At 43.8% G+C, this 21,838-nt stretch overlaps 1 protein-coding gene across 5 annotated transcripts in view; it reads left to right on the plus strand.

Moving 5' to 3' along the window:
- The window catches only part of ITSN1 (intersectin 1), a 263,233-nt gene that overhangs the window by 226,422 nt on the left and 14,973 nt on the right, over window positions 1-21,838 (plus strand). For all 5 annotated transcript variants that reach the window (XM_077118883.1, XM_077118885.1, XM_077118887.1 and 2 more), the window contains 5 exons: window positions 4,241-4,362; window positions 5,962-6,068; window positions 12,943-13,126; window positions 14,987-15,085; window positions 20,386-20,553. In XM_077118883.1, the coding sequence (XP_076974998.1) occupies window positions 4,241-4,362; window positions 5,962-6,068; window positions 12,943-13,126; window positions 14,987-15,085; window positions 20,386-20,553 (680 nt within the window). The remainder of the gene's footprint in view (window positions 1-4,240; window positions 4,363-5,961; window positions 6,069-12,942; window positions 13,127-14,986; window positions 15,086-20,385; window positions 20,554-21,838) is intronic.

Raw genomic sequence — 21,838 nt, forward strand, 5'->3', positions numbered from 1 at the left:
CCACTAATGACCCCATCCTCCCCAGCCATTTGAAGCCTAGTACCAGTAGAAACTCCCTGTGGAACCCCTCTACCCTCAGAAGGAAGAGTGTCTACTTCTCCAAGTTCTTGTGGTCTTCACCATTCTCTTCTGCGTTCCTACGGTCTCCACCATTGGCGTGCCTAGTTTGCCCTGTTATTCAAAGGATGATATTTTTAGTTTTCATGTTGAGTCTCCCCCAGTGTTGTGAGTTTCCTTGAGGACAAGGGCAGTCTCTTGTGTATTTTGTGTCTCTTGGACTTTGCTGGAACTTAATAAATATTTATTGACCAATTTATTGTATATTTTGGCTCTTTTATAATAGGAACAAGCCCTGTTTATTTGCTTTGCTCAGTAGCCAGCTTGTGGGGGGTTGGTTTGGTTTTCAAAATTATGCTTCTCCTTGGGAAAGGAGGTAGAATGGTTGGGAGCGTGGAGAGGGGCGATGTTCATTTTTTACCCTAAATGTTTCTGAATGCTTTAAGATGTTTGTAATAAGCATGAATTCTTGTATTACTTTTGTAATATATTTATTTAAATTATGAACACATGATTGACAGTTGAGAAGGACAAGGTGACCTCTTTTGGGTAAGATTTTCCCATACTTTTCTCCAGTGCCCCAAACTGAGATCCTTCCGAAGGAACATTGCGGCTCTCTCCGTCTTGAAAATGTGTCTAACTATACAGTTATAAGGACCAGCACATAGTTAGGAATTTTATGTGGGCCGTAATGGGGAATCATTTTTAACTGCCTGGAGTCATCTGCAATATTGTTTCAGCTGTGAGTGGATTTTCATTAGTTGTAAGACGCCCTTCATCACACCAAGATGTCCATGGAAAATTTTTTGCAGGACTTCATCCTCTCATTTTTCATGGGGAAAGGGTGCCAGCAAACCATGTTTATCCTGGTACCCAAAGGAAAGGAAGACCAAACTCTTCCACCCTGAAAGAAAATTATTTGAAATGTCTTTTCCATTTACTCTGCTCTGAATAATGGAGTTTTTAAACTTCCTTGTTTTTCTAAATATTACATTTTCAAAGGAATGATATGTTTAAGTTCAAAGTGCCTATTTCAAGTCTTTAATGGTTCTTTTGGTCTGGCATTCACCAGTAAAATAGCAAGAATTTTTAAAAACACATCCCCATAGGTCAGTTCAGTGGCCAAAGAGATGATTCCAAGTCAACATCATAGGCATGTATTGTAGAGAAGAATCTCCCCATGGTAATCTTTGCTTTTCATTGAGTTCTGGGTCCTGGAAGGGCCATCTGGGTCATCTCCCTGTCTACAGGCAGGCTGGTTTTTGGCTCTATATGGGATGGAATCAAATTCACACAGCACCTCCCCTGGACTGCTTGGGTCCCTACCAGGGCCCAACTGGGTGTGTTGACCTGCCCATGTGGGAGGCCAGGCAGCCTCCTCATGCACCCCTTCATGTGGATCAGACCTCTGGCTGGGGCCAGCTCAGATTCTTGGACCAATGCTCAAAGCTGCACTGGGTAAAACTTGAAGACTTAGAAGAACATCTGAAATCCAAGGCATACTACTTCCTGTCATCCATCATTCCTCACTGGTCCTTGTTTCCAAATCCTCAAGCATTCTGAGTGTCTTTTCTGGTCACTTGCACCATGGTTGCTGCATAGTGGATCCTTTGTCTGAGTGTTGGTTTCTGGTCATGTCAGCGTTTCTCAAAGTGGGTGTTACTGGTCTTTGGGATAGGCAATTCTCCATCCCATACATTGCAGGTTATTTAGCCGTCATCTCCAATATTTAGGGCAACGAAGAATCCATTGGAGGGGGCAGTACCACCCTCAGGCTGGAGGGGGCAGTCCTCCTGTCTGAGGACCACTGAGCCCCAGGGTTCTTGGCTATAAGCTCTGGAGGCAGACTTCTCTCCTCCTTAGTCCTGCATCCCCAGCTTCCAACACAGTGAGTGCCAGACTTATGGTAGGATATCAGTAAATATTTATCAAATGAATGAATGGGATCTATGAACGGGCTTAAAAGAAGCTTTGTAAGCCCTATAGACTATGTGCAAATATGTGTTGTACACATGCATTTTCTAGAGCAAGAGTTCATGCATACATGAAATACCCAAGGGATATCACTGCAAGCATCATTGTACAGAGTTTGTGAGGTATATTTTAGACCTAAAGCTCCATCCCAATATTCTAATATCCCTACAGAAAGAAGCATCCTGAAGACTCTGCTTCCATGAAAAGGCACACAAGTCCCTACAATGCAAGGACTGCATCCAATCCAAGAAATGCCCTTAGCCCTGGGCTCTTTGAATCACTAACAGGAGAGTTTGGTAAAATTTTTAAAAAATTAAATAAAAGGGGGTTGGGGTGGGGCAGGAGTAGGATATGCTTTCCCCCCAAACTTGAGTATTTCCTGGGTGGTTTCCTCAATTAAAGCCAAAGAAATGGGTGACATCACTTAGCGTCCCATCGGTCTGAGCTCACACAGCAGGAGCTGGAGATTTGCTTCCTTCCTGCTAATTTATTGTTGATGCAGCTGTTTTAATAAAAGACAATCAGTGCCCTGAAGCAGGAAGAACAGCTGGACCAAGCCAGTGGCTGAGTCAAGGGCCCAAGTGCCCAGAGGCATCTGCAGACCTGTGCAAAAAGGTTCACCCTCACCTCACCGCCCCTGTACTGCACACTGCAGCAGTCAGCATGAACTCTAGGACAAATGGGTTTGAGGGTGTAGATATGATGACTCACCCTGCTGTTTCCACCCATCCCTGCTGCTCATCCTAGAAACTTTCTGTGGTTGGAGTCTGTTCTGACAAGAGCAGCTACAGCACCCAGAAAGTACAATGAGCCAGGGAAGGGGATGAAACTGACATCTGGAAGCACCCCAGCCTTAGAATTAATCTCTAGAGCAGTGAAGCCTTGGCCAAGAAGTCTATGATCTCATTCGCCCCCGAGGGATCATTCTATTTACAGAAGCTTCTAGCATCTACACTAGATTGGTCATGACCTCCAGTATCTCCCTTGGGAAATACGGAAACTCTGAGGAATGCTGATCATCTCTAGCAGGTGTCTCAAACTTTGTGCACCTCAAAAATCATCCAGTGAACTTGTTAATTCACAGCTTCTGGGTCCCAACTCCAGCATCGCAGGTGATGCTGCTGGTCCAGGGACCACCCCCTTGGAGCCCCTGGTCTGCATCAGGAAGTCTCACACTGTGCCCCCTCATGAGAAGAAGGGATGAGAAAAGCAAGTGGATGGGCCTCAGTAGACCTTCTCCCACCCACACCCAGGGCGCCTTCCTTTTTATCTATTTTACAAATCTGCCTTCTGCAATTCAACAAGGAATTCCAGAGAAAAAGAAATGGGGAGACCACTGGCCTAGAAGAAGGAGGTGGCTCCTGGGAACCGAGCCTCTCCCCCCACTTTCATTCCAGTGTGCCTGTGTCATGGGACAGCCTCTGCCAAAGAGCCAGCAGAATATTCAAAGCAAATAAAACTCCAAATAACATGGTAGTGAGCAGAGTCAAGGACAGGCACCACCTCCTGTGTGTGCACCATCTCAGATCTGCAACCAGAGAGGCCTCTGCCTCAGACAGCTGAGTTTCCTGGTCCCTGTGGTCCTGGAGATGGTGATCCAGACAGCTGGAGGATTTTGTAGGGGCAGGTCCAGTGTCCTCATTCAAGAGAGTTTGCTCTGCATAGTCTGGATGCTCACTGCATCAGCCTGGTTCCCCAGTCCATTGAGACCCTCAGCACAGCTGCATCATCCTAGAAAAACCAACCTCAAGATGGCCTTCTGCCTTCCTGCAGCTTGGACTCAACAGCAGTGGTCTAGGGTAGAACATGGTCTCCGGAGCCAAGTTCTCTGGGTTCAGCTCTGACTTCACCACTACTAGCTGAGAGATCTTGGGTGAGTCATACTCTCTAAGCTTCAGTTTCTTTGTCTGTGGAACAGAGATGAGGGTAGCATCTATATGAACGTTAAATACAGTTGTCCTTGCAAAGCTCTTAGCCCCTAGCTAGCCCCGTGCCTGGCATGGTGTGCGAAATGTCGGTCAATTGTTGTTGTTTTCTCTCTTAATGTTATTTTAGTGCTCTTGACAAAACAGGAGTGGGCCACCCTGTTGGAGTGGGCCACCCCTAGGCCACAAGACCCAGCAGCCACAAGGACCCAGGGACTTCAACTTGAAGCTCTTTGGACTTCCCCAAACTTGGACTAAATTGTTCCCATGGTTGTGTTTTCCAGGGTGTTCAGACTTACATCTCTTGGATATGTTGACCCCAACTGAAAGAAAGCGACAAGGCTACATCCACGAACTCATCGTCACAGAGGAGAACTATGTCAATGACCTGCAGCTGGTCACTGAGGTATGGGCAGCTGTGGGGGGTAGATGGGGCCCTGGCAAGGGGTGGGAGAAGAAGGAGGAGGCCTCTGCGAAGGAGACCTGTACCCAGACCGAGCCTGAGAAACTTTTTGGTGCTTAGGGAGCATCTGGTATATAAATGATGTAGATTCTTCTCCAAGAGAAGATGGCTAAATTGTCATCCTTGGCCAACTCTGCGTCATGCCTTTAAAGGGGCAGAGATCATTCATGCCAAGGAGTCCCTGAGGAGTCAGTTGGAAGGAGATATGTGGGCCTGGGAATCGAGAGCCTGGGCTCTAGTAGATGCCACAAACCAAGTCAAATTATCTTCCTGGCCCTTGGCATTGTCCTGGCTGATAGCTTGAGTGATTCCTAGTGCTATAGGGTATCCCTGAGAAAAATCTGTCACTGAGAATGAAGGTGTTTCCTTCCAGGTCCCCCAGGAACCCCCCGACCTAGCTGTTGCCTCATCTTGACCTCCCTCCCAGGAAGCCATGACAGGGCCATGGAGATGCAGAGTTGGGCACCCCTGCTTTTCAAGAAGTCTTTTGTCCATATGCATGGAAAGTTTCTATCGTGGGAGGCAGGGTTGTGCCAAGTTGGATCTTAGGGCCACCCTACAGTCTGAAAAATATTGTAATACTTGGAACCCCTCCCCCCTAAACAGCCCATCTCATATGACACTCTCAACAATCAGGAAAACATGGACTGAGCTGCCCACTGTTGGATGAGTATAGGGTGGGTTTCTGGCCCATGAGACCACCAGTAAAGCCTAGAAAGTGCTGATACAAATTGGAAAAAGATGCCCCTTTCTCAAGATACTTGACTGTCATAAACTATGCAATTTAGGTTGTCTACGCTGTGCTGCCCCCTCAGGTTTGGCCCCTTTGGGCAGTGCACAAAAGGCATAGCTGTATGGGGTGGCCCCAGGATATGCCAGGGTCAGTATCGGCTTAAAGGCTCCTAGGGGTCAGTCTTTGGCAAGATTGTCAAAGTTCGCTATCCCCATCCTTGAAGAACCCTCAGAAGAGCCTCCAGTGGTGGACAGTGACCTCCTTGTAGGCAGAGACCCAACCACAGGGGATTCCACCCAGATCTGTGATTCACTGTGAGTTGCCCAGGGCTCAGAAAGGGATCATTTATTTCCTGGAGCCCAGGAGAGGAGCACGCCCTCCCCCTCGCTGTGGGGCCGCATGTGCTGGTTCTGGCCCCGGCAGGCCAGGAGGCGAAGGGTGCAGCACCCAGCTGGCAAGGCAGGAAGTGCTGCTTGGGGCTTCCTCCCTGGGAACGCTGGGGGGTCTGGGCTGCAGATGCTGCCAGCGAGAACTAACGGCCCGCCCTCGCTGCACGTGTGTTTAAGCTCCCACTTTCCCGCTGTGCCCGTGTTCTCACGGTGGGCAGGTAGGACCCCCTCGCCTGCTGCTTGACTCTGTGCAGGTCTCCCCTGTAACCCAGAGGAGGGCGTTCAGCACAGAGGCTTCCCAGCCAAGCCGCAGGCACCTGAGCCCTTTCTGTTGTTCTGAACAGACTGGCGCGTGCGTGTGCGTGCGAGTTTTCAGCTAACTGTTTGCTTTCTGAACTGCTTCGTTTTCTGCATCTGTAGATCTTTCAGAAACCCCTGATGGAGTCTGAGCTGCTGACAGAAAAAGAGGTTGCTATGATTTTTGTTAACTGGAAGGAGCTGATTATGTGTAATATCAAACTACTGAAGTAAGCCTCTCTTCTCTAATTCCCAGCCATGCTCTGCCTGCTTGGAGCTTCCGCACTAGCGCTTCCGTGTGGTCCGTGTGTCCCCTCCACGCATGCTGCCTGTGTGTCTGTCTGCCTGTTTTGCTCATGTCCATTCACAAGCACCCTTACCCTGTTATGCCCTAATGCGCTCCAGAAACATGCCTCAAATGTCTCAGTGCAGAGGGCATCCTCTGCCAGGCCTCCCCGTTCCTGCCTCATGGTGGTTCTAGAATTTTTGGAGCTGTGCCACGTCTGGCTCCCCAGGGCCGGCAGGCTCCATCGCACGGCATGGTGCAGCCTGCCACCCTGAGACCCGTGCTCCCAGGGGCGAACCGTGTTCCACGGCAGACAGTCTAGTCTCCTCTAGCCGGGAACGGTGGAACTCTTCACTGTTCGGTGAAACCAGCGCAATGGTAATGTCCCACCATTCATAGTTTACCCCTGTTTTAGTTCCTAGAGGCAGTTACAGGGCTGAGGGGAGAGCACTGGGCCAGGAGTCAAGAGACCACAATTTGGACCCCAATTCACTGCCCCTCCTCTTTTGGCCTCAGTTTCCCCAATTGTACAAGGAGAGGGTTGGATTAGATCATCACAGTGGTCCATTCTGTTTCTAAAAATAAGAGTAATAAACTATGTCCACCTCACAACAACACAGATGAAGTCATGGGCTCGGGGGAGAGTGGTAGGAGCTGGCTGTGGCCCCCCAGTGCCCACTGTAAGGAGGGGCCACCTCTCGTATCCCAGGGCTTCCCCAGATTGATCTTTACATTCATGTAACAGGAAGTGGCCAGCACCTTTTCCTAAATGTGGCCCCTTAGCATTACAGCGTTAAGTAATTCAAGTTCCCACTCTCTGGGGTATGTGTTCGGGAATGGATGAAGAGATGGGAGAGAGGAGGTCCAAAGAGGTGCACACAAAGGAAAAATAGCATTTCCAGTCTCTCTATGCTCTAGAATACAAATTATTAAAGAAGAGTTTGGGCTGGGGTTTTAGGAAGGTATTTCTATCCCTCTTCCTGCAGGAGGATGCTGTAGAAGTGACCCCAGCGTAGGCCTGGCCCCAGACCCAGGCTCATATCTTGCTAGGGCTCCCAGCTGTGGGACTTTGGGCAGGTCACTTGCCTCCACTGGACCTCAGTGTCTTCATCTGTGAAATGGGAATGAGAATTGTATCTGCCACTTGAGGTGTTTTGGTTTTGTTTTTTTTTATGCTGTATGGTGGAAGTCACATTTTATTCTTTTTCCATGTGAATATCCTGTTATTGCAGCACCATTTGTTGAATTTTTTTGGGGGGGGGAGTGGGGTGGGTAAGGAAGTGCATGGGTTGGGAATCGAACCTGGGTCTCCAGCATGGCAGGTGAGAACTCTGCCTGCTGAGCCACCGTGGTCTGCCCCTGACCCTTTGTTTTGAACCACAAGGTGCACTAGCAGTCCCTGCCCTGTCTACCACACAGGGTTGTTTAAGGAGCTAGGAGATCAAGGGTTCAGTGTGCACACTGTCAGTCAACCAGTTTGGGCTATCTTCCAGATAAAATCCTCATGTTTAACAGGTACCTTCAAGGAACCTGAGTTCTTTATCCTCTGCTCAACATTATATTATGAAAATTTCTAACATACAGAAAAATCAAAATAAAATTGCACGGTGAAATTCCCATAAACCCATGGTAGATTCTAGAATGAGCATTTTGCTGTATTTGCTTTGTTGCATGGACATAATTTCATAATGCAAAGGACTAACCCAGGGATGGGAGATTTTTGGTTTCCTGTCAGGCTGCAAGGAGAAGGTAGTTTTGGATAAAGAGAATTTAAGGCAGCACTCCCTGGAATGCCGCTAACTGAGCATCCACAGACCTGCAGGCCCAGAAACCCTTTATATTTACAGTGATCGCAGGATTTATCGAACAAACTGGGACATAGGGGCTTCCTATTCCTGATTGTCCTGGTTGAGGGTTAGAGCGACTGGCTAACTCGCTACGGCTAAGCCAAACTCTGAGACATGAGCCTTTAATAGGCAGCTAGGACAGAAAGATCTAGAATGCTTTTGTGTCGGAGTCTAGGTGCAGACTCCCGGGGGTAGCTGGCAGAAGGATGAAGAGGTGAGACAGGGCTGGGCAAACCCACACGTTGAGAACTGTTGTATTATTATCACCGAGGTCCTTTTTGGCCTTCTTGATGGACAAATTTAAAGACATGAAAGATCCTTTAAAACGGAAAATATTTTACTCAAACTTACATTATTCAACTTACTTCTTTTTACCTTACAAACAGACACCCTTTTATTTTATTTAAATGGAAAGCAAAAGGTAGAAAACTATATACTGGGTGACACAGACAGGAAGGGGAGGAAAAAGAAAAAAAGGAATTTTCGGTTGGGGTGGGGAGAATGAGAAGAGTGAAAAAACAGAGAAATGGGGAGAAAGGAAAGCAAGGAGAGAAGGTGCAGAGGGGATGAGATGTGGGACAGAAGGAAGCAGAGAAAGAAACTGGGATGAGACATGGCAAGAGTTAAAAGAGCTGCTTCTGGGTGGAGAACGGGGCGGGTGCTGAGAGCAGCTCGGGGTGGAGGTGGGTCTGGGGGTGCCGTGCTTTACCGTATCCCACAGTCCTGCAGGGCATGACCCTGGAGTACAATCACCTGGATTCAAGGCCTGCCTCTGGGTGACTTTGGTAAAAACACTCTATTTCTGAATGCCTGTTTCCTGAACAGTGCATAGGGATAAGTAATATATGTTTAAAAAAAAAAGTATTGGACACATCGTAAGCATTTATCCCTGCTGGCTCCTACTGTCACCGTCCACTTGGCCTATAGACTTCAAAACGTTACAAGCTGTTATTCATTCAACAAACACGGAGCCCTCTTTGAAATGTTTACTCGCTGATTCATAATCGTTTGCAGTTCAAGGCCTCTAATCTTTTTTTTTTTTCAAAATTCTAAAACATGTTTTATTCTTGGGTTTGGTAACATTTTTCCTGGAATTTCATTTGTTTTGTTTTAATTTCCAAGTACATTTTAACAAGTAGTTATACAACAGATTTTAAAGTTTGATATGTGTTACAGTTCCACAATTTTTCATTTTATTTTTTAATTGACAAACGAAGACAACATACAAACGCGAATGTTCTCTGTCATCATGATTATTTTTTAGAACATTTGCATCAATTCAGAAAAAAACAGGAAAAAATCATACATGCCATACCCTTACCCCTCCCTTTCATTGATCACTAGCATTTCAATCTACTAAATTTGTTTTAACATTTGTTCCCCCATTATTTATTTATTTTTAATCCACGTTTTATCTGTCGATAAGGTAGATAAAAGGAGCATCAGACGCAAGGTTTTCACAATTACACAGTCACATTGCGAAAGCTATATCATTATACAATCATCCTCAAGAAACATGGTTACTGGAACACAGCTCTACATTTCCAGGCAGTTCCCTCCAGCCTCTCCACTACACCTTAACTAAAAAGGTGATATCTATTTAATGTGTAAGAATAACCTTCAGGATAACCTCTTGACTCTGTTAGGAATCTCTCAGCCATTGACACTTTATTTTGTCTCATTTCCCTCTTCCCCCTTTTGGTCGGGAAGGTTTTCTCAATCCCTTGATGCTGAGTCCCAGCTCATTCTAGGATTTCTGTCCCACATTGCCAGGAAGGTCCACACCCCTGGGAGTCATATCTCACATAGAAAGGGGGAGGGCAGTGAGTTTGATTGGATGTTGACTGAGAAAGGAGCCACATCTGAGCAACAGAAGAGGTTCTCTTGGGGTGACTCTTAGGCCTAATTTTAAGTAGGCTTAGCTTATCCCTTGTGGGGATAAGTTTCATATAAACAAACCCCAAGACTGGGGGCTCAGCCTATTGCTTTGGTTGTCCATACTGCTAAAAACAAACATTCTTAACATACAAACATTCCATACATGGTGTATATCAATGGCTCACAATATCATCACATAGTAGTATATTCATCACCATGATAATTTTTTTAGAACATTTGCATCACTCCAGAAAAAGAAATAAAAAGAAAAAAGAAAAAACTCATACATACCATGCCCCTTACCCCTCCCTCTCATTGACCACTAGTATTTCCATCTACCCAATATATTTTAATCTTTCTTCCCCCTCTTTTTTTTTCTATACCCCCTACCACTCCCTTTCATTGATCACTAGCATTTCAAAAGGCCTCTAATCTTTAAACCACTATATGAGATGACAAATCAGATCACCAGAGGCCTGAGGCTGTAACCACTCCACATGACCCCTGGGCCTGGGGACACCCCCTGTTCAACCCCTTTCAAACCTGGTCCTCATAAATCTTACCCATGCAATAGAATGTCCCGGGAGACCTCCAGAGGGCAACGTGGCAGAGTAAGAGACTGGTTCCCTTGTAGGGCCTGATTTTAGGCCTGCCTCCTGGTTACTTGTGTCCACAAGCATGGGCCTCCAAAACCCAGAAACTGATTTGACTTCCCCAAGCAAGGATGATCTATGTGCAATCTTCCTTCTTTTTCTTTTTCCTTGTCTCTCCTATCATTTAAAAAAGGAACACAACAAGTGGAAGGACTTTTATCCCATTGCAGAAAGATGGTTTTCTCCTCGTAGAGAGAGTGATGGAATGATGGTGTTCTTTCATGTTTTCAACCACAGCATGTTGGTAACATGGGGATATTTGGCTGTGATCATAGGACCATTTGACTTGAGGGCTCCTGTTTCTCCCCCAGAGTTGGTAGTGACAATCAGCCTGGAGAAAATTTCTGCAGTTTGGGGAATATTCCACACCAACCCCCACAGTGGGCAGTGGCCACTACATGGTCTGCCCTTATTTATAGTTCACAGGAGCCTTTCCTGAGCCAGCTGCTGACACCCTGGCTAGCCAGAGCTGCTGGCCCTCTCCCCACAGGCACAGCCACGGAGAGGGGCCACCACTGATGCTTCAGACTCATTGCCCGTTAAGTCCCTCTCCTTCGCTTGACCTGTCCAAGGAATTTTTATTGAGCCAAAAGTGTGGGACAAAGAAAATTTCAAGCCTGCTACTAACATCACAGATTTTCCTTGGAATCACATAGCTCTGCCTTTGCCTCAAGAGCTTCTCCAGCACAGCCATTCATGCAACCAAAAGAATTCATAGGGACATCTGCCCAGCCTTATGTTAAAATCATATACCATACCTATCCATGCCTCCATCCATCCATCTCTCCATCCATCTGTCCAACCAGCCATCCTACAGATACTTGTGTGCTTTCTGTGGTCACTAGATTAAGCAAAAGACTCTCATAGACTTGTATGTCATGGCTCTGCCCTCATAGTAGCTTAGAGCTTTGTCATTCTTGTGTAGAAGCTCAGCTGCCTTCTTTCCAGGTGCTGGTGTTGGGAGTTCACGTGGTGGAGCCTGGAAGAGTGGGATGCTTAGTCCTGGCTAACAGGGCCCTTGAGCACTCAGCCTGTAGCTGGACTCCAGATCAAACACCTCCCAGTCTCACCAAGGCCTTTTCTCAGCTTCAAGGGTATAAACTGTTTGGGTTCATTGGCCCGTGACCACAATTATGGGCTTTGCTTTTCAGAATTCCCACGCTCCCTCCAAATCCAGTCAACTTCAAATTAGCCACAGCAACAAAGCTGTCAAACGATCATTTACACATGGTTGTGGTGAACAGAGAGGGATTGTTTTTTGGTGGTGATCGATTTACCATCTTTAGTTTGAAAATGAGCCTCCAAATCCCCTAGAAATAGTCACTGCTCATGGGCTATTTCTGTGCTCCAGAAACAGGCTGGGACTTTCAACCCAGACAATCAGTAAAGTGAAACATTGACACTGAGATCTTGCCTGAATTATTTAAGCAGGATCCCATATTCCTCTAGAAGAAAAAAATATATATATATTTAAAAATATTTTTATTGACAAAACAAAACAACATACAAACACAAACATTCTTAGCATATGAACATTCCATACTTGGTGTACAATCAGTGGCTCACAATATCATCACATAGTTGTATGTGCGTCACCATGATCATTTCTTAGAGCATTTGCATCAATCCAGAAAAAGAAATAAAAGGAAAAAACTCATGCATACCATACCCCTGACCCCTCCCTCTCATTGACCACTAGTATTTCCATCTACCCCAAATATTTAAACATTTGTTCCCCCTATTAATTATTTATTTTTTATCCATATTTTTTATTCATCTGTCCAATAGATTGGTTTTATGTTGACTTTTTTCATTTTGAAATAATTTCAAATTAATAAGACAGTTGCAAAATTAATACAAAACCTAGACAGAGAATTCCAACAACCTCCAGATACTCAGATTTACCAATTTTTAGCATTTTGCTACATTTGTCATTCCTTCCTTCCTACCTTCCTTCCTTCCTCCTTTCCTTCCTTCCTTCCTCCCTTCCTCCTTTCCTTCCTCCTTCCTTCCTTTCATCACTCATCTATTTTCTAACCCTTAAAGAGTAGGTTGTATACTTCATGCTCCTTGAACACTTAACACTTCTGTGTCTATTCCCCAAGAACAAGGATATTCAGTTAAGTAACCACTTTAAGTGCAGTTATCAAGTTCACTTTTAATATTGATATAAATATTGATATATTCCTTTTTTTCCATATGTCCCAATAAAAGATTGTTTAAAAGTAGATGGTATTCCTAAAAGTGAGCAAACAATGCCAAGGAAATAGCTCTCTGTGGCAGTAGATGCATTTCTTTTCCCGTCCCCTTGTCTCCCAGGTAGACACCTTAGTGGCCCTCGGGTTTGTACCACTGACACACATTGTGTTTCTATACAGCCTAGAGACGTACCCCTGATGGCATGAAGCCAGGGGGCTCACTTCTTGCATTTCTGGTGCAGGGCACTGAGGGTCCGCAAGAAGATGTCTGGGGAGAAAATGCCTGTGAAGATGATTGGCGACATCCTGACGGCCCAGCTGCCACACATGCAGCCCTACATTCGCTTCTGCAGCTGCCAGCTCAACGGGGCAGCCCTGATCCAGCAGAAGACCGACGAGGCCCCAGACTTCAAGGAGTTTGTCAAAGTAAGGAAACCAGGCTGGGCTGAGACCCTGCCCCACAGCGGTGATCTCTGGGCAGCTGAGGTCATGAGGAGCCAGTCCAGAGGCCTGCAAGCATCTCTTGGGGGGAAGGCAGTATGGGTTGAGGTCTTGCCTAAACCCCAGGGGGCCTGGTTCTGGCTGGGTGGGTGGTGGTGGGGTGACTATGACACGGGAGATGGGCTTGACAAGGAGGTGCCAGCCCTGCTCCTGGAAGCTTGAAGCATCCACAAGGATTTGTTTCCAGGTGCTCCGGGTTTGTTCAGATGCATGTTTAAATCTTCCATCCTAGTTGTCAGGCACAGGAGGGCTAGTGGGTCTCAGGTTTCCTGTTGTGTTTGATCCCTCCACCTTCAGTTCTTTCTGGTCTCTGCACCTCACCTGCAGGGGGAAAGACCAGCAGTCCCAATGGAACCTTTGTTCCTTTCCCCACTGGTTCTGCTTTATGGGCTCAAGCTTGGGGAGGGCCATGAGGGTAAATGTGGGGTACCAGGACCTCTACCTTGGGAGATGATGGGAGTCTGGAGGACCCTGTGCACACCAGGGGACATTTGGGAGATGGGTCCAGTGTTGTTGGAGGCCCCGGATCATGGGCTTGCAGCCTGTGTCTTGGCCTCGGTGGCACCCTGCTGGCAAGCCCGGCTCCTCCAATAGTCCCACCCTCTCCAAGGGAAAAAAAACATAAGAAGGATTAAGTAACTTATTAAATTAAATAACTTCCACCAAACAGGTACATTTTTATGAATAAACTGCAAAATAAGAAGAAGCATAACAGGCTTATCTTATATCTCATACATTTTGGGGACAGACCATTCTCACCTCCCCAATAATCATGTTTATTGACTTTTCATTGGGAGGTCCAAGTGTAGCCCCTTCTTAGTCATGGCATTATGTACTGTTCTTTGTTTATTTCTCCCTAGTGTTTCTTAGCAGTAAATGGTTAGATTTGCTATGCAATGAATGGGCATCCAAAGGTCATTGCTAAGCAATAGACTTAGGGTGGGATGGGGACTGCAGAGCAGATACTGGGCTACCAGACTCCAGGGCTGCTGGGGCGAGAGCCAAGGGCTGGGACCTCCCCTGGGATGGGCAGGATGAGTTCATCATTGATGCACTTGAACTACAGGGAAAAGCTGACTGTGGTCCAGGCCAGTGGCCTTGCTGTCCCCTCCTCTTCTCCCCAATTCACCTTTCCTGCTCTACCCCAGTGGAAGTTTGGCATACCTTTGGCAGCTGTGAGATGTTCCTTTGATGACATCCAAGGCTGAAACAAGTCCAGATGCTGACCATTCTCAGGGCTTAGGGCCCTGGCTATGGCAGCTGCCCATCTCAAGACACTTCACCTGACCAGAGCTTTTGGAGCTAAGGGTCCCTATAATTGCAATGGCTTATAGACTGAACTCAACTTTCTGCCCTGCCCAGGCCTCCCAGAGGTGTGGGCAGGCTCCAGACGATGAGACTCAACCTTTCCAGATCTCTAGGACTTGAGGGAAATTTTCATTCTGTCCATGTAGTCTTGCAATTCTTCTTATTCCTGGGAATGTTACAAAATTTTGCCCACATCCAGAAGAAATGTTCTCTGTAAAGCCAGAATCTCATCTTTATAAGTAAGGAACTGCATCCCATGGAAGGTATGCTGAATCAGGAGAGCATATCTAGCTCTGGTGGTGGAGTCCCATCCTTGCATCTCCCATTCTCCATCTGGAGTGGGATAACACCAGCATCCTGAGTTGTGCAGAGAAGTGAGAGAATGGGTAGGGACTCCTAAATGACATTGATTTTGTTATTACTGACTTTGGATTTTGCAGATTTCTTAAGTGCATTAAAAAAAATCTCTTATTTCAGAGACTAGCGATGGACCCTCGATGTAAAGGGATGCCACTCTCTAGTTTTATACTGAAGCCGATGCAACGGGTAACCAGATACCCACTGATCATTAAAAATGTAAGTTCCGGCTTTGCCTTTCCATGCAGTAGAATACTTTCTCAGATTGCAGGGGTCTGGGTCCTGGAGGAGTTCCCCAGCCAACACACCAGGTATCTGTTAGGAAAAAATCATACCGACAGGATGTTGAAGATGTCTGCTTGGTAACTCAGATGGAAGGGCTCATTCACCGTAAAAAGAGCTGATAACACAGAGCCTTCCACTGTGTGGCCACCTGGCCTGTATCTTATAAGTCAGAAAATGAAGCCTCAGTTCTTTATTCTTTTCCTAACACAGGTGTGGTGCCTCTATGCCCTGATTTTCATACCTAGCTAGAAAGAAAGAAATATGATTCCTACAACCCAGCTTCAGATACTCCATGTTGATATTAGGTGATCGTTTTTTCCTTTAATTCAAGAGGAACTTCAATACCAAAAGTGAAGAAGAAAATTAATGTTTTGGTGTCCCTAATGAGGGAATAGATTTTGACATCTTTGAGCCAGGAGTATCTAACCACAGGGAGTATAGCTCTTAGGGAGGCGTCTTAGAAAACTGCCTCTTAGTGGAAAATGGGATCTACAAATCTAGAACTGGGTGATAGGCATGCTCATTGCTATGGGGTGTTCCTCTCTTTTGGGCCTCTCAGGGGCAGAACTCATGCATTCTCTCTCTCTCATATACACACACATTCATCTTTATTTCTATATTAGTCTGTCTGTGTGTATCAGAACTCATGAGTTCACACCAGTACCTCCTACTTTAATTCACATTTGTACTTCCTTCTCTATGAGAAACCTGACTCTCATTAGCCTCAATTTATTTACTTACTTGCTCATTCCCCCTGTATGTTACAAATCCTTTAGCCATATGAGCATCTCCACAGCCTGGCCCCAGCCTGAGGTTCACAAAATACAGTGCAGGCACACTGACAAGTCAAAAATGGGCTTCTTTCAAAACAAGTCAAATAATTCATTTTGAAAGAAGCTTCTGTTGTAGTTTGCTAGCTGCTGGAATGCAATATACCAGAAACGGAATGACTTTTAGAAAGGGTAATTTATCAAGTTGCAAGTTTACGGTTCAAAGGCTATGAAAATTAAGGCAAGGCTATAATAATGTCCAAATTAAGGCATCCAGGTAAAAATACTTTGGTTCAAGAAGGCTAATGATGTTCGAGAATTTCTCTCTCAGCTGGAGAGGTACATGGTAACATCTGCTAGCTTTCTCTCCAGACTTCTTTATTGGCTTCCCTGGGGCTCTGTCTGTTCTTTTGGCTCCATCAGTTCTGGTGGCTCTAAAGCTTATTCCAAAATGGTTCCCTCTTAAAGGGCTCCAGTAAGCAACCCACCTTGAATGGGTGGAGACACATCTCCATGGAAACCATCTAATCAAAAGTTACCACCCACAATTGGGAGGGTCACCTCTCTATGGACATAATAAAAAAGTTTCCACCCAGCAATATTGAATGAGGATTTTTCTGGGGTACATAATAGCTTCAAACCGGCACAGCTTCCAACCTACCATTTCCTTTCTTCCAACCTGACAGTTACGAATTAACTAGAGCCATAGTTCCCTTTACTTCCCCCAGTGTTTTTTTGTTTTTTTTTTTTTTTGCAAATTAAAGTTGAGAACCAGCTTTTAAAGCAAGTTTTCTAAAGATCTAGCCAGGAAAGAACTGAAAGGCATAAATATTAAAAAAGGAAAAACAAAATTATCATTATTTACCGAACTATAATTTTTGTCCTCTAGAGTATTCAAGAGAATGAACTGAAAACTAATGAAACTAAGAAGAAAATTTTAAAAGGTAGCCATTTATAAGATACATATGGAACACCATAAAATTACTAAGATTAAAACATAAAAGTACTAAGATTAAGCTCTTAGCATGACACCAAAGACAGAACCTTAAAGAATCTAGAATCATAGATTTGGCAACCTAAAATAAAAATCTTAAAAAAAAAAAAAAACTTTTGTTCTGGAAATGACCTAGATATTCATAAGAGGAGTGGTTAAATAAATGGTGGTAGATGTGTCCTATGAAAATATTTTAAAAGATAGATGGAGACTTCTATGTATTAGCATGGAGGAGTATTCAGAATATGCCATCAAATGAGAAAAAAGAAACATTATAGAACAATCCTACAATATGGTCCATTTTGTAAAAAGGGGGAAAAAACTCTGTGCGTGCCTACTGAACTTATGTAGAGCAAATAAAGGTACTTAAGGGGTGTCCCTCAGTCTGTTGGCAGTCTCTTCTGGAGCAATTTACTGAAGGGGAACTTCTACATTTGTTCTGAATACTTCCGTAGTGTTTGAATCCTTCATATCAAGAATGTTTTAACATATTATTTGAATAATAAACATTTTATTAAATAAAAAATTGCTTATAAAATTTAAGGAACAAAGTTAAAAGACAAATGACTGCTATAATCTGGGTAAACATATTCTGACTATACATAAGGAGATACTGAAATATACATAGGTAGCTATGTATATAAAGAGCTCTAACATCAAAGGTGATGGTGGAGTTATACAGAGGAGGCCGGGTTTAACAAATGAAAATGACTGCTGAATCATTATACTGATATTTCTTTTAGTCTCCAGTGTCTTGGAGCAGCTAATAATAAAAACCTAAAATTGTGGAATTATAACCCATACCAAACTCTGAAATCTATTCTACAACTAATTTTTGTGGTGTGCTTTGACATTTATTGCTTTTTTGTAAAAAGGTTATTTTTCACACAAAAAAAGAAAAAAAAAGTCAATTGTGATGACCAATGCACAGCTATATGATGGTACTGTGAACCATTGATTGTGCACTTTGGATGATTACATGGTATGTGAATATATGATATATATCAATAAAATTGCATTAAGAAAAAGAGCTCATAAAACTCAAAAAGGAAAGCAAATACCCCAGTGGAAAAATAGATAAATATGCAACTAGACTTTTCTGAGAGGCAGAGTAGAATAGTGATAAAGAACATAGACTCTGGAGCCAAGCTGCTTGGGTTTGAATCTTGGCACCATCCCTGTGTGTCCTTGGGCCAGTTATTTAACCTCTCTATGCCTTAGTTTCCTTCTCTGTGAAACAGAGACATTAATTAGTACCTCCTGCACAGTGTTGTTATGAGAACTAAATGAATTAATATATGTAAAAAGCCTGCTCATATATAAATGTATGCTTTATATAAATAAATGTTAGCTTTATTATTTAGTATATTTGTATACTAAGTAAGTGTAATGACAAGTTCAAATTCACCAGTTAAAAAGGAAATGCATGATAAAACAAGAACATACCTTATTTTTGGCTTGTTGGATGGGCATATATTGAAAGGATCGTAGGTCCCCAGTGCTGGGTAAGAAGGAAATCCAGCCTTTTAGAGATTGGTGTAGAGATCAAACTGCGCATCTTCTTTGGCTCACCAGTTCCACCTCTGCAAATTTATCTAAGGAAACAATCAGAGAAGTGTTCAAAGACTTATATAGGAGGATGCATAGCAATATTTATAACATTGAAAAATTGGAAACAATGTGATGTTTTATCAAAGGGGAACTGTTTAAATGCATATGGTTCACCCTGACATTACATATTATATTATTATATATCCCTTTAAAATGACAGTGGGATCCATATCTACTAACATGAAATTAATATGACTGCTGTTAAGTCAAATAAAAGTATAAAATAGTATGTATATTTCCCGGTGCCTGCCCATGGGAAAAAAAATAGTATGTATAACATGACCCAATTTCTACCTTCAAAAAATTGTGTGGGTATGCATCTAGGCAGAGTACATTAACTAATATGTATATAGAGTTCCTTTCCATTTGGGGAGATTATGGGTGATTTTAGGTTCATTTTATAACTTCCAGAATTTTCTAAATTTTGTGTATTGCACAAATTTTTTACAATTAGAAAAATCAATAAGCCCATTTTCATTTTGAAACAAAACAAATTTCCAGATCCCAACCCAACCATATGGACTCCCAGGTGAGCTGCAATCTTCAGACTCAGCTGCACATTAGTATCACCTGGAGAGCTTTGGAAAATTCAAATGCCTGAGTCCCACCCCTGAGTCCCAGTATGAGGCAAGGCTGGCATTAGGAATTTTCAGAGTTCCCCATGAATTCTAATGAATCCAGAGTTGGGGTTGTGAGGCTGTGACTTGGAATTGATTGGTGCACCCCAAGACACAGAATGTGTATTTTTCTCCACTTGGGCACCTACTTAGGACTTTAAATCCAAGTGATACCTTTGAGGTGAGATATTATTCAGGGTAAGGCTCACCTGACTTATTTGAATATAGAGGAGTTGTTGGTAAGTATATCCTCAACACTCTCCTGGTATGTTTCAAATGCGGCTTAGGATCTTTCTTCATTCTCACCCCAGAGCAGAAGTCCATGAATGTTTTTAGGGAACTTAAGGTCCTTTGAGAATCTGATCATTATTATCATTTATTGGGTGCTTTCTAAGTGCCAGGAGTGTTTCCAAGTGCTTCACTTGTCCTCCGACAACCTCATAAAGGAGGTGTTATTAATATCCCCATTTTTTATATGAGGAAACTGAGGCTTAGCATTTATATTATCCACTCAAACCATGATTAATTAATGGCAGAACAGGGATTAAACCCAGGAGATCTGCCTCCAGATTTTGCACTCTTAACTAGTCTATCAGGAAAACACTCATTCTTTCACCATACCATTTGCACAAAGTTCCAGAGGTTCCCTGTTTAGATCAAATGCAGGAATTCCATCCTACATTCCCACAGGTGAATGAGCAAGTTGGGGAAGAGCACTGAACTCAGGTTCCGAGGCTTAGGGCCAGTTTCTGCATCTGTAATATGGAGTAAAGATTTCCAGAGAGAAACCTTAGGGTTCCTTCCAGCTCTACAGCTCTATTTTCCATCAATGACCCTGTGAGTTTTCATATGAGCTTTAGAGCCATAAACAGAGTTTGCCCTGGGATTTTGGCACTTTACCGGGTATTTCATGCAGTTTTCCCTGGGGACATTCAGGGGCTGGACTGAGGCCTAGGCCTCAAGGATTGGACCCACTGGTAGGAGCCTCACACTTTACATGGGTACATGAAGAGGAAAGGTCCATTGCAAGGCCACCCCCTGGAACCAATAAGGAGCATTATGCTCAATGCTGGTTGCCATGGTAGGTGTTCAGAGATGTGGTTGCTTAAGTAGGCTATGCAGGAAAGGACTCTGCCCTACCTCTGCCAAACCTGGGTTCCAGAGAACAAACCCCAGACTCACCCACCCTGTCTAGAAAGGTGGCAAGACAAGAAAGTTTTTGTCTTCCGTTCTCCTACATAGATCCTGGAAAACACTCCTGAAAACCATCCTGACCACAGTCACTTGAAACATGCCTTGGAGAAAGCAGAAGAGTTGTGTTCCCAAGTGAATGAAGGAGTACGTGAGAAGGAGAACTCTGACCGACTGGAGTGGATCCAAGCCCATGTGCAGTGTGAAGGCCTGTCTGAGGTAGCTACATTAGGGGTGGGATCTGGGTCTCTCCTGGCTGAGCCAAGACAGTCAGCCTGAAAGAGGACAAGAAAAATCATAAACCATCCTTTTCTCCAGCCTCCCGTTTACTGATTGTCTCTATAGCTGTGTCTAATCTGCAGTTTAAGCCATCCACCAAGTTTTAAATTTCATTATTCTATTTCCCCTTTCCAGTAGTTCCATTTACTTCCCCAAATCTGTTTATTTTGTCTCTTGTTCCTTGCTCAAATGTTAATGCTTCACATTTATTTCTTACCACATTTAAAGTACATTTCTGTGTCTTTTGAATCTGATAATTCCAATATCTAAAACTTTTATGAGTCTGCTTCTGTATACATTGTTTCTGCTAGTTTTCACTAAACACTGCCTTCTGTTTTTCTGTATGTATTGTAATTTTTTATTGTGAGCTCAATATTCCTTGGAACTTTATCTGTGGGGATCTTTGAGGTTTGAAGTGGCATTCCTCCTGAGAGGATTACCCTAAATTAAAATTAGAGATATTTTGCATCACACTAATTGCATGAATTGGGATTTATAAGCTTCCATGAGCGCTTTTTACTGATTACAAATTCTCAGGGTTATTTTTTTCTACACTTACACTGATGTCAGAAATAGACACATTTCTTTTGTTTGTCCCTTCTGCATTTGGGTTTACTTGTCATTCATCCTTTGGGACTCAGTGTTTTGTGGCTCTCCAATTGAATACCTCTCTTGGGTGGATCCAGGTTATGTTGTACCCTGTCTATTTCATCCTGCATAACCATGAAGATGGAAGCTCCAATGTTACAGAATTTAGGAGAGACTCTCAGGGCTAAAATTGGCTTTCATTTTTAATTCCAAGGTTCTCATATTCATTTTCATTTTGGGCCTCTGAAAATTTCTTACTTTTTTTTGCCAGCCTGCTTGCATTTAAAAATGGGTTTTATAGTTTACTAAGGTTTTTTTTTTTTTTTTTTTTTGGTTTGTATGTTTTCATTGGGTGAGTCATTTAAAGTATCTAGTCAACCATACTGCTAGAAACAGAAGTCTCTCCTTTGATCCTTAATTCTCTTTTTGTCATTTATCTTTCTCTTAGTGTCATTCACTCTCTCTGCCTGTTTTCTCTCTTTATTTACCTCTGTATTCATGCACACACACACATATACACACATGACACTCACTAAGATTTCCCAGAATACCAAGGAGAATGAATGTTCCACCTTCACCTATTCTTCCTATGGCTTCTTCTCTCCTGATAAGCCCTAAAGGCTGTGACTACCTGAGG

The sequence above is a fragment of the Tamandua tetradactyla genome, chromosome 10 (genome assembly GCF_023851605.1).
Source record: "Tamandua tetradactyla isolate mTamTet1 chromosome 10, mTamTet1.pri, whole genome shotgun sequence".
Lineage (NCBI taxonomy): Eukaryota > Metazoa > Chordata > Mammalia > Pilosa > Myrmecophagidae > Tamandua > Tamandua tetradactyla.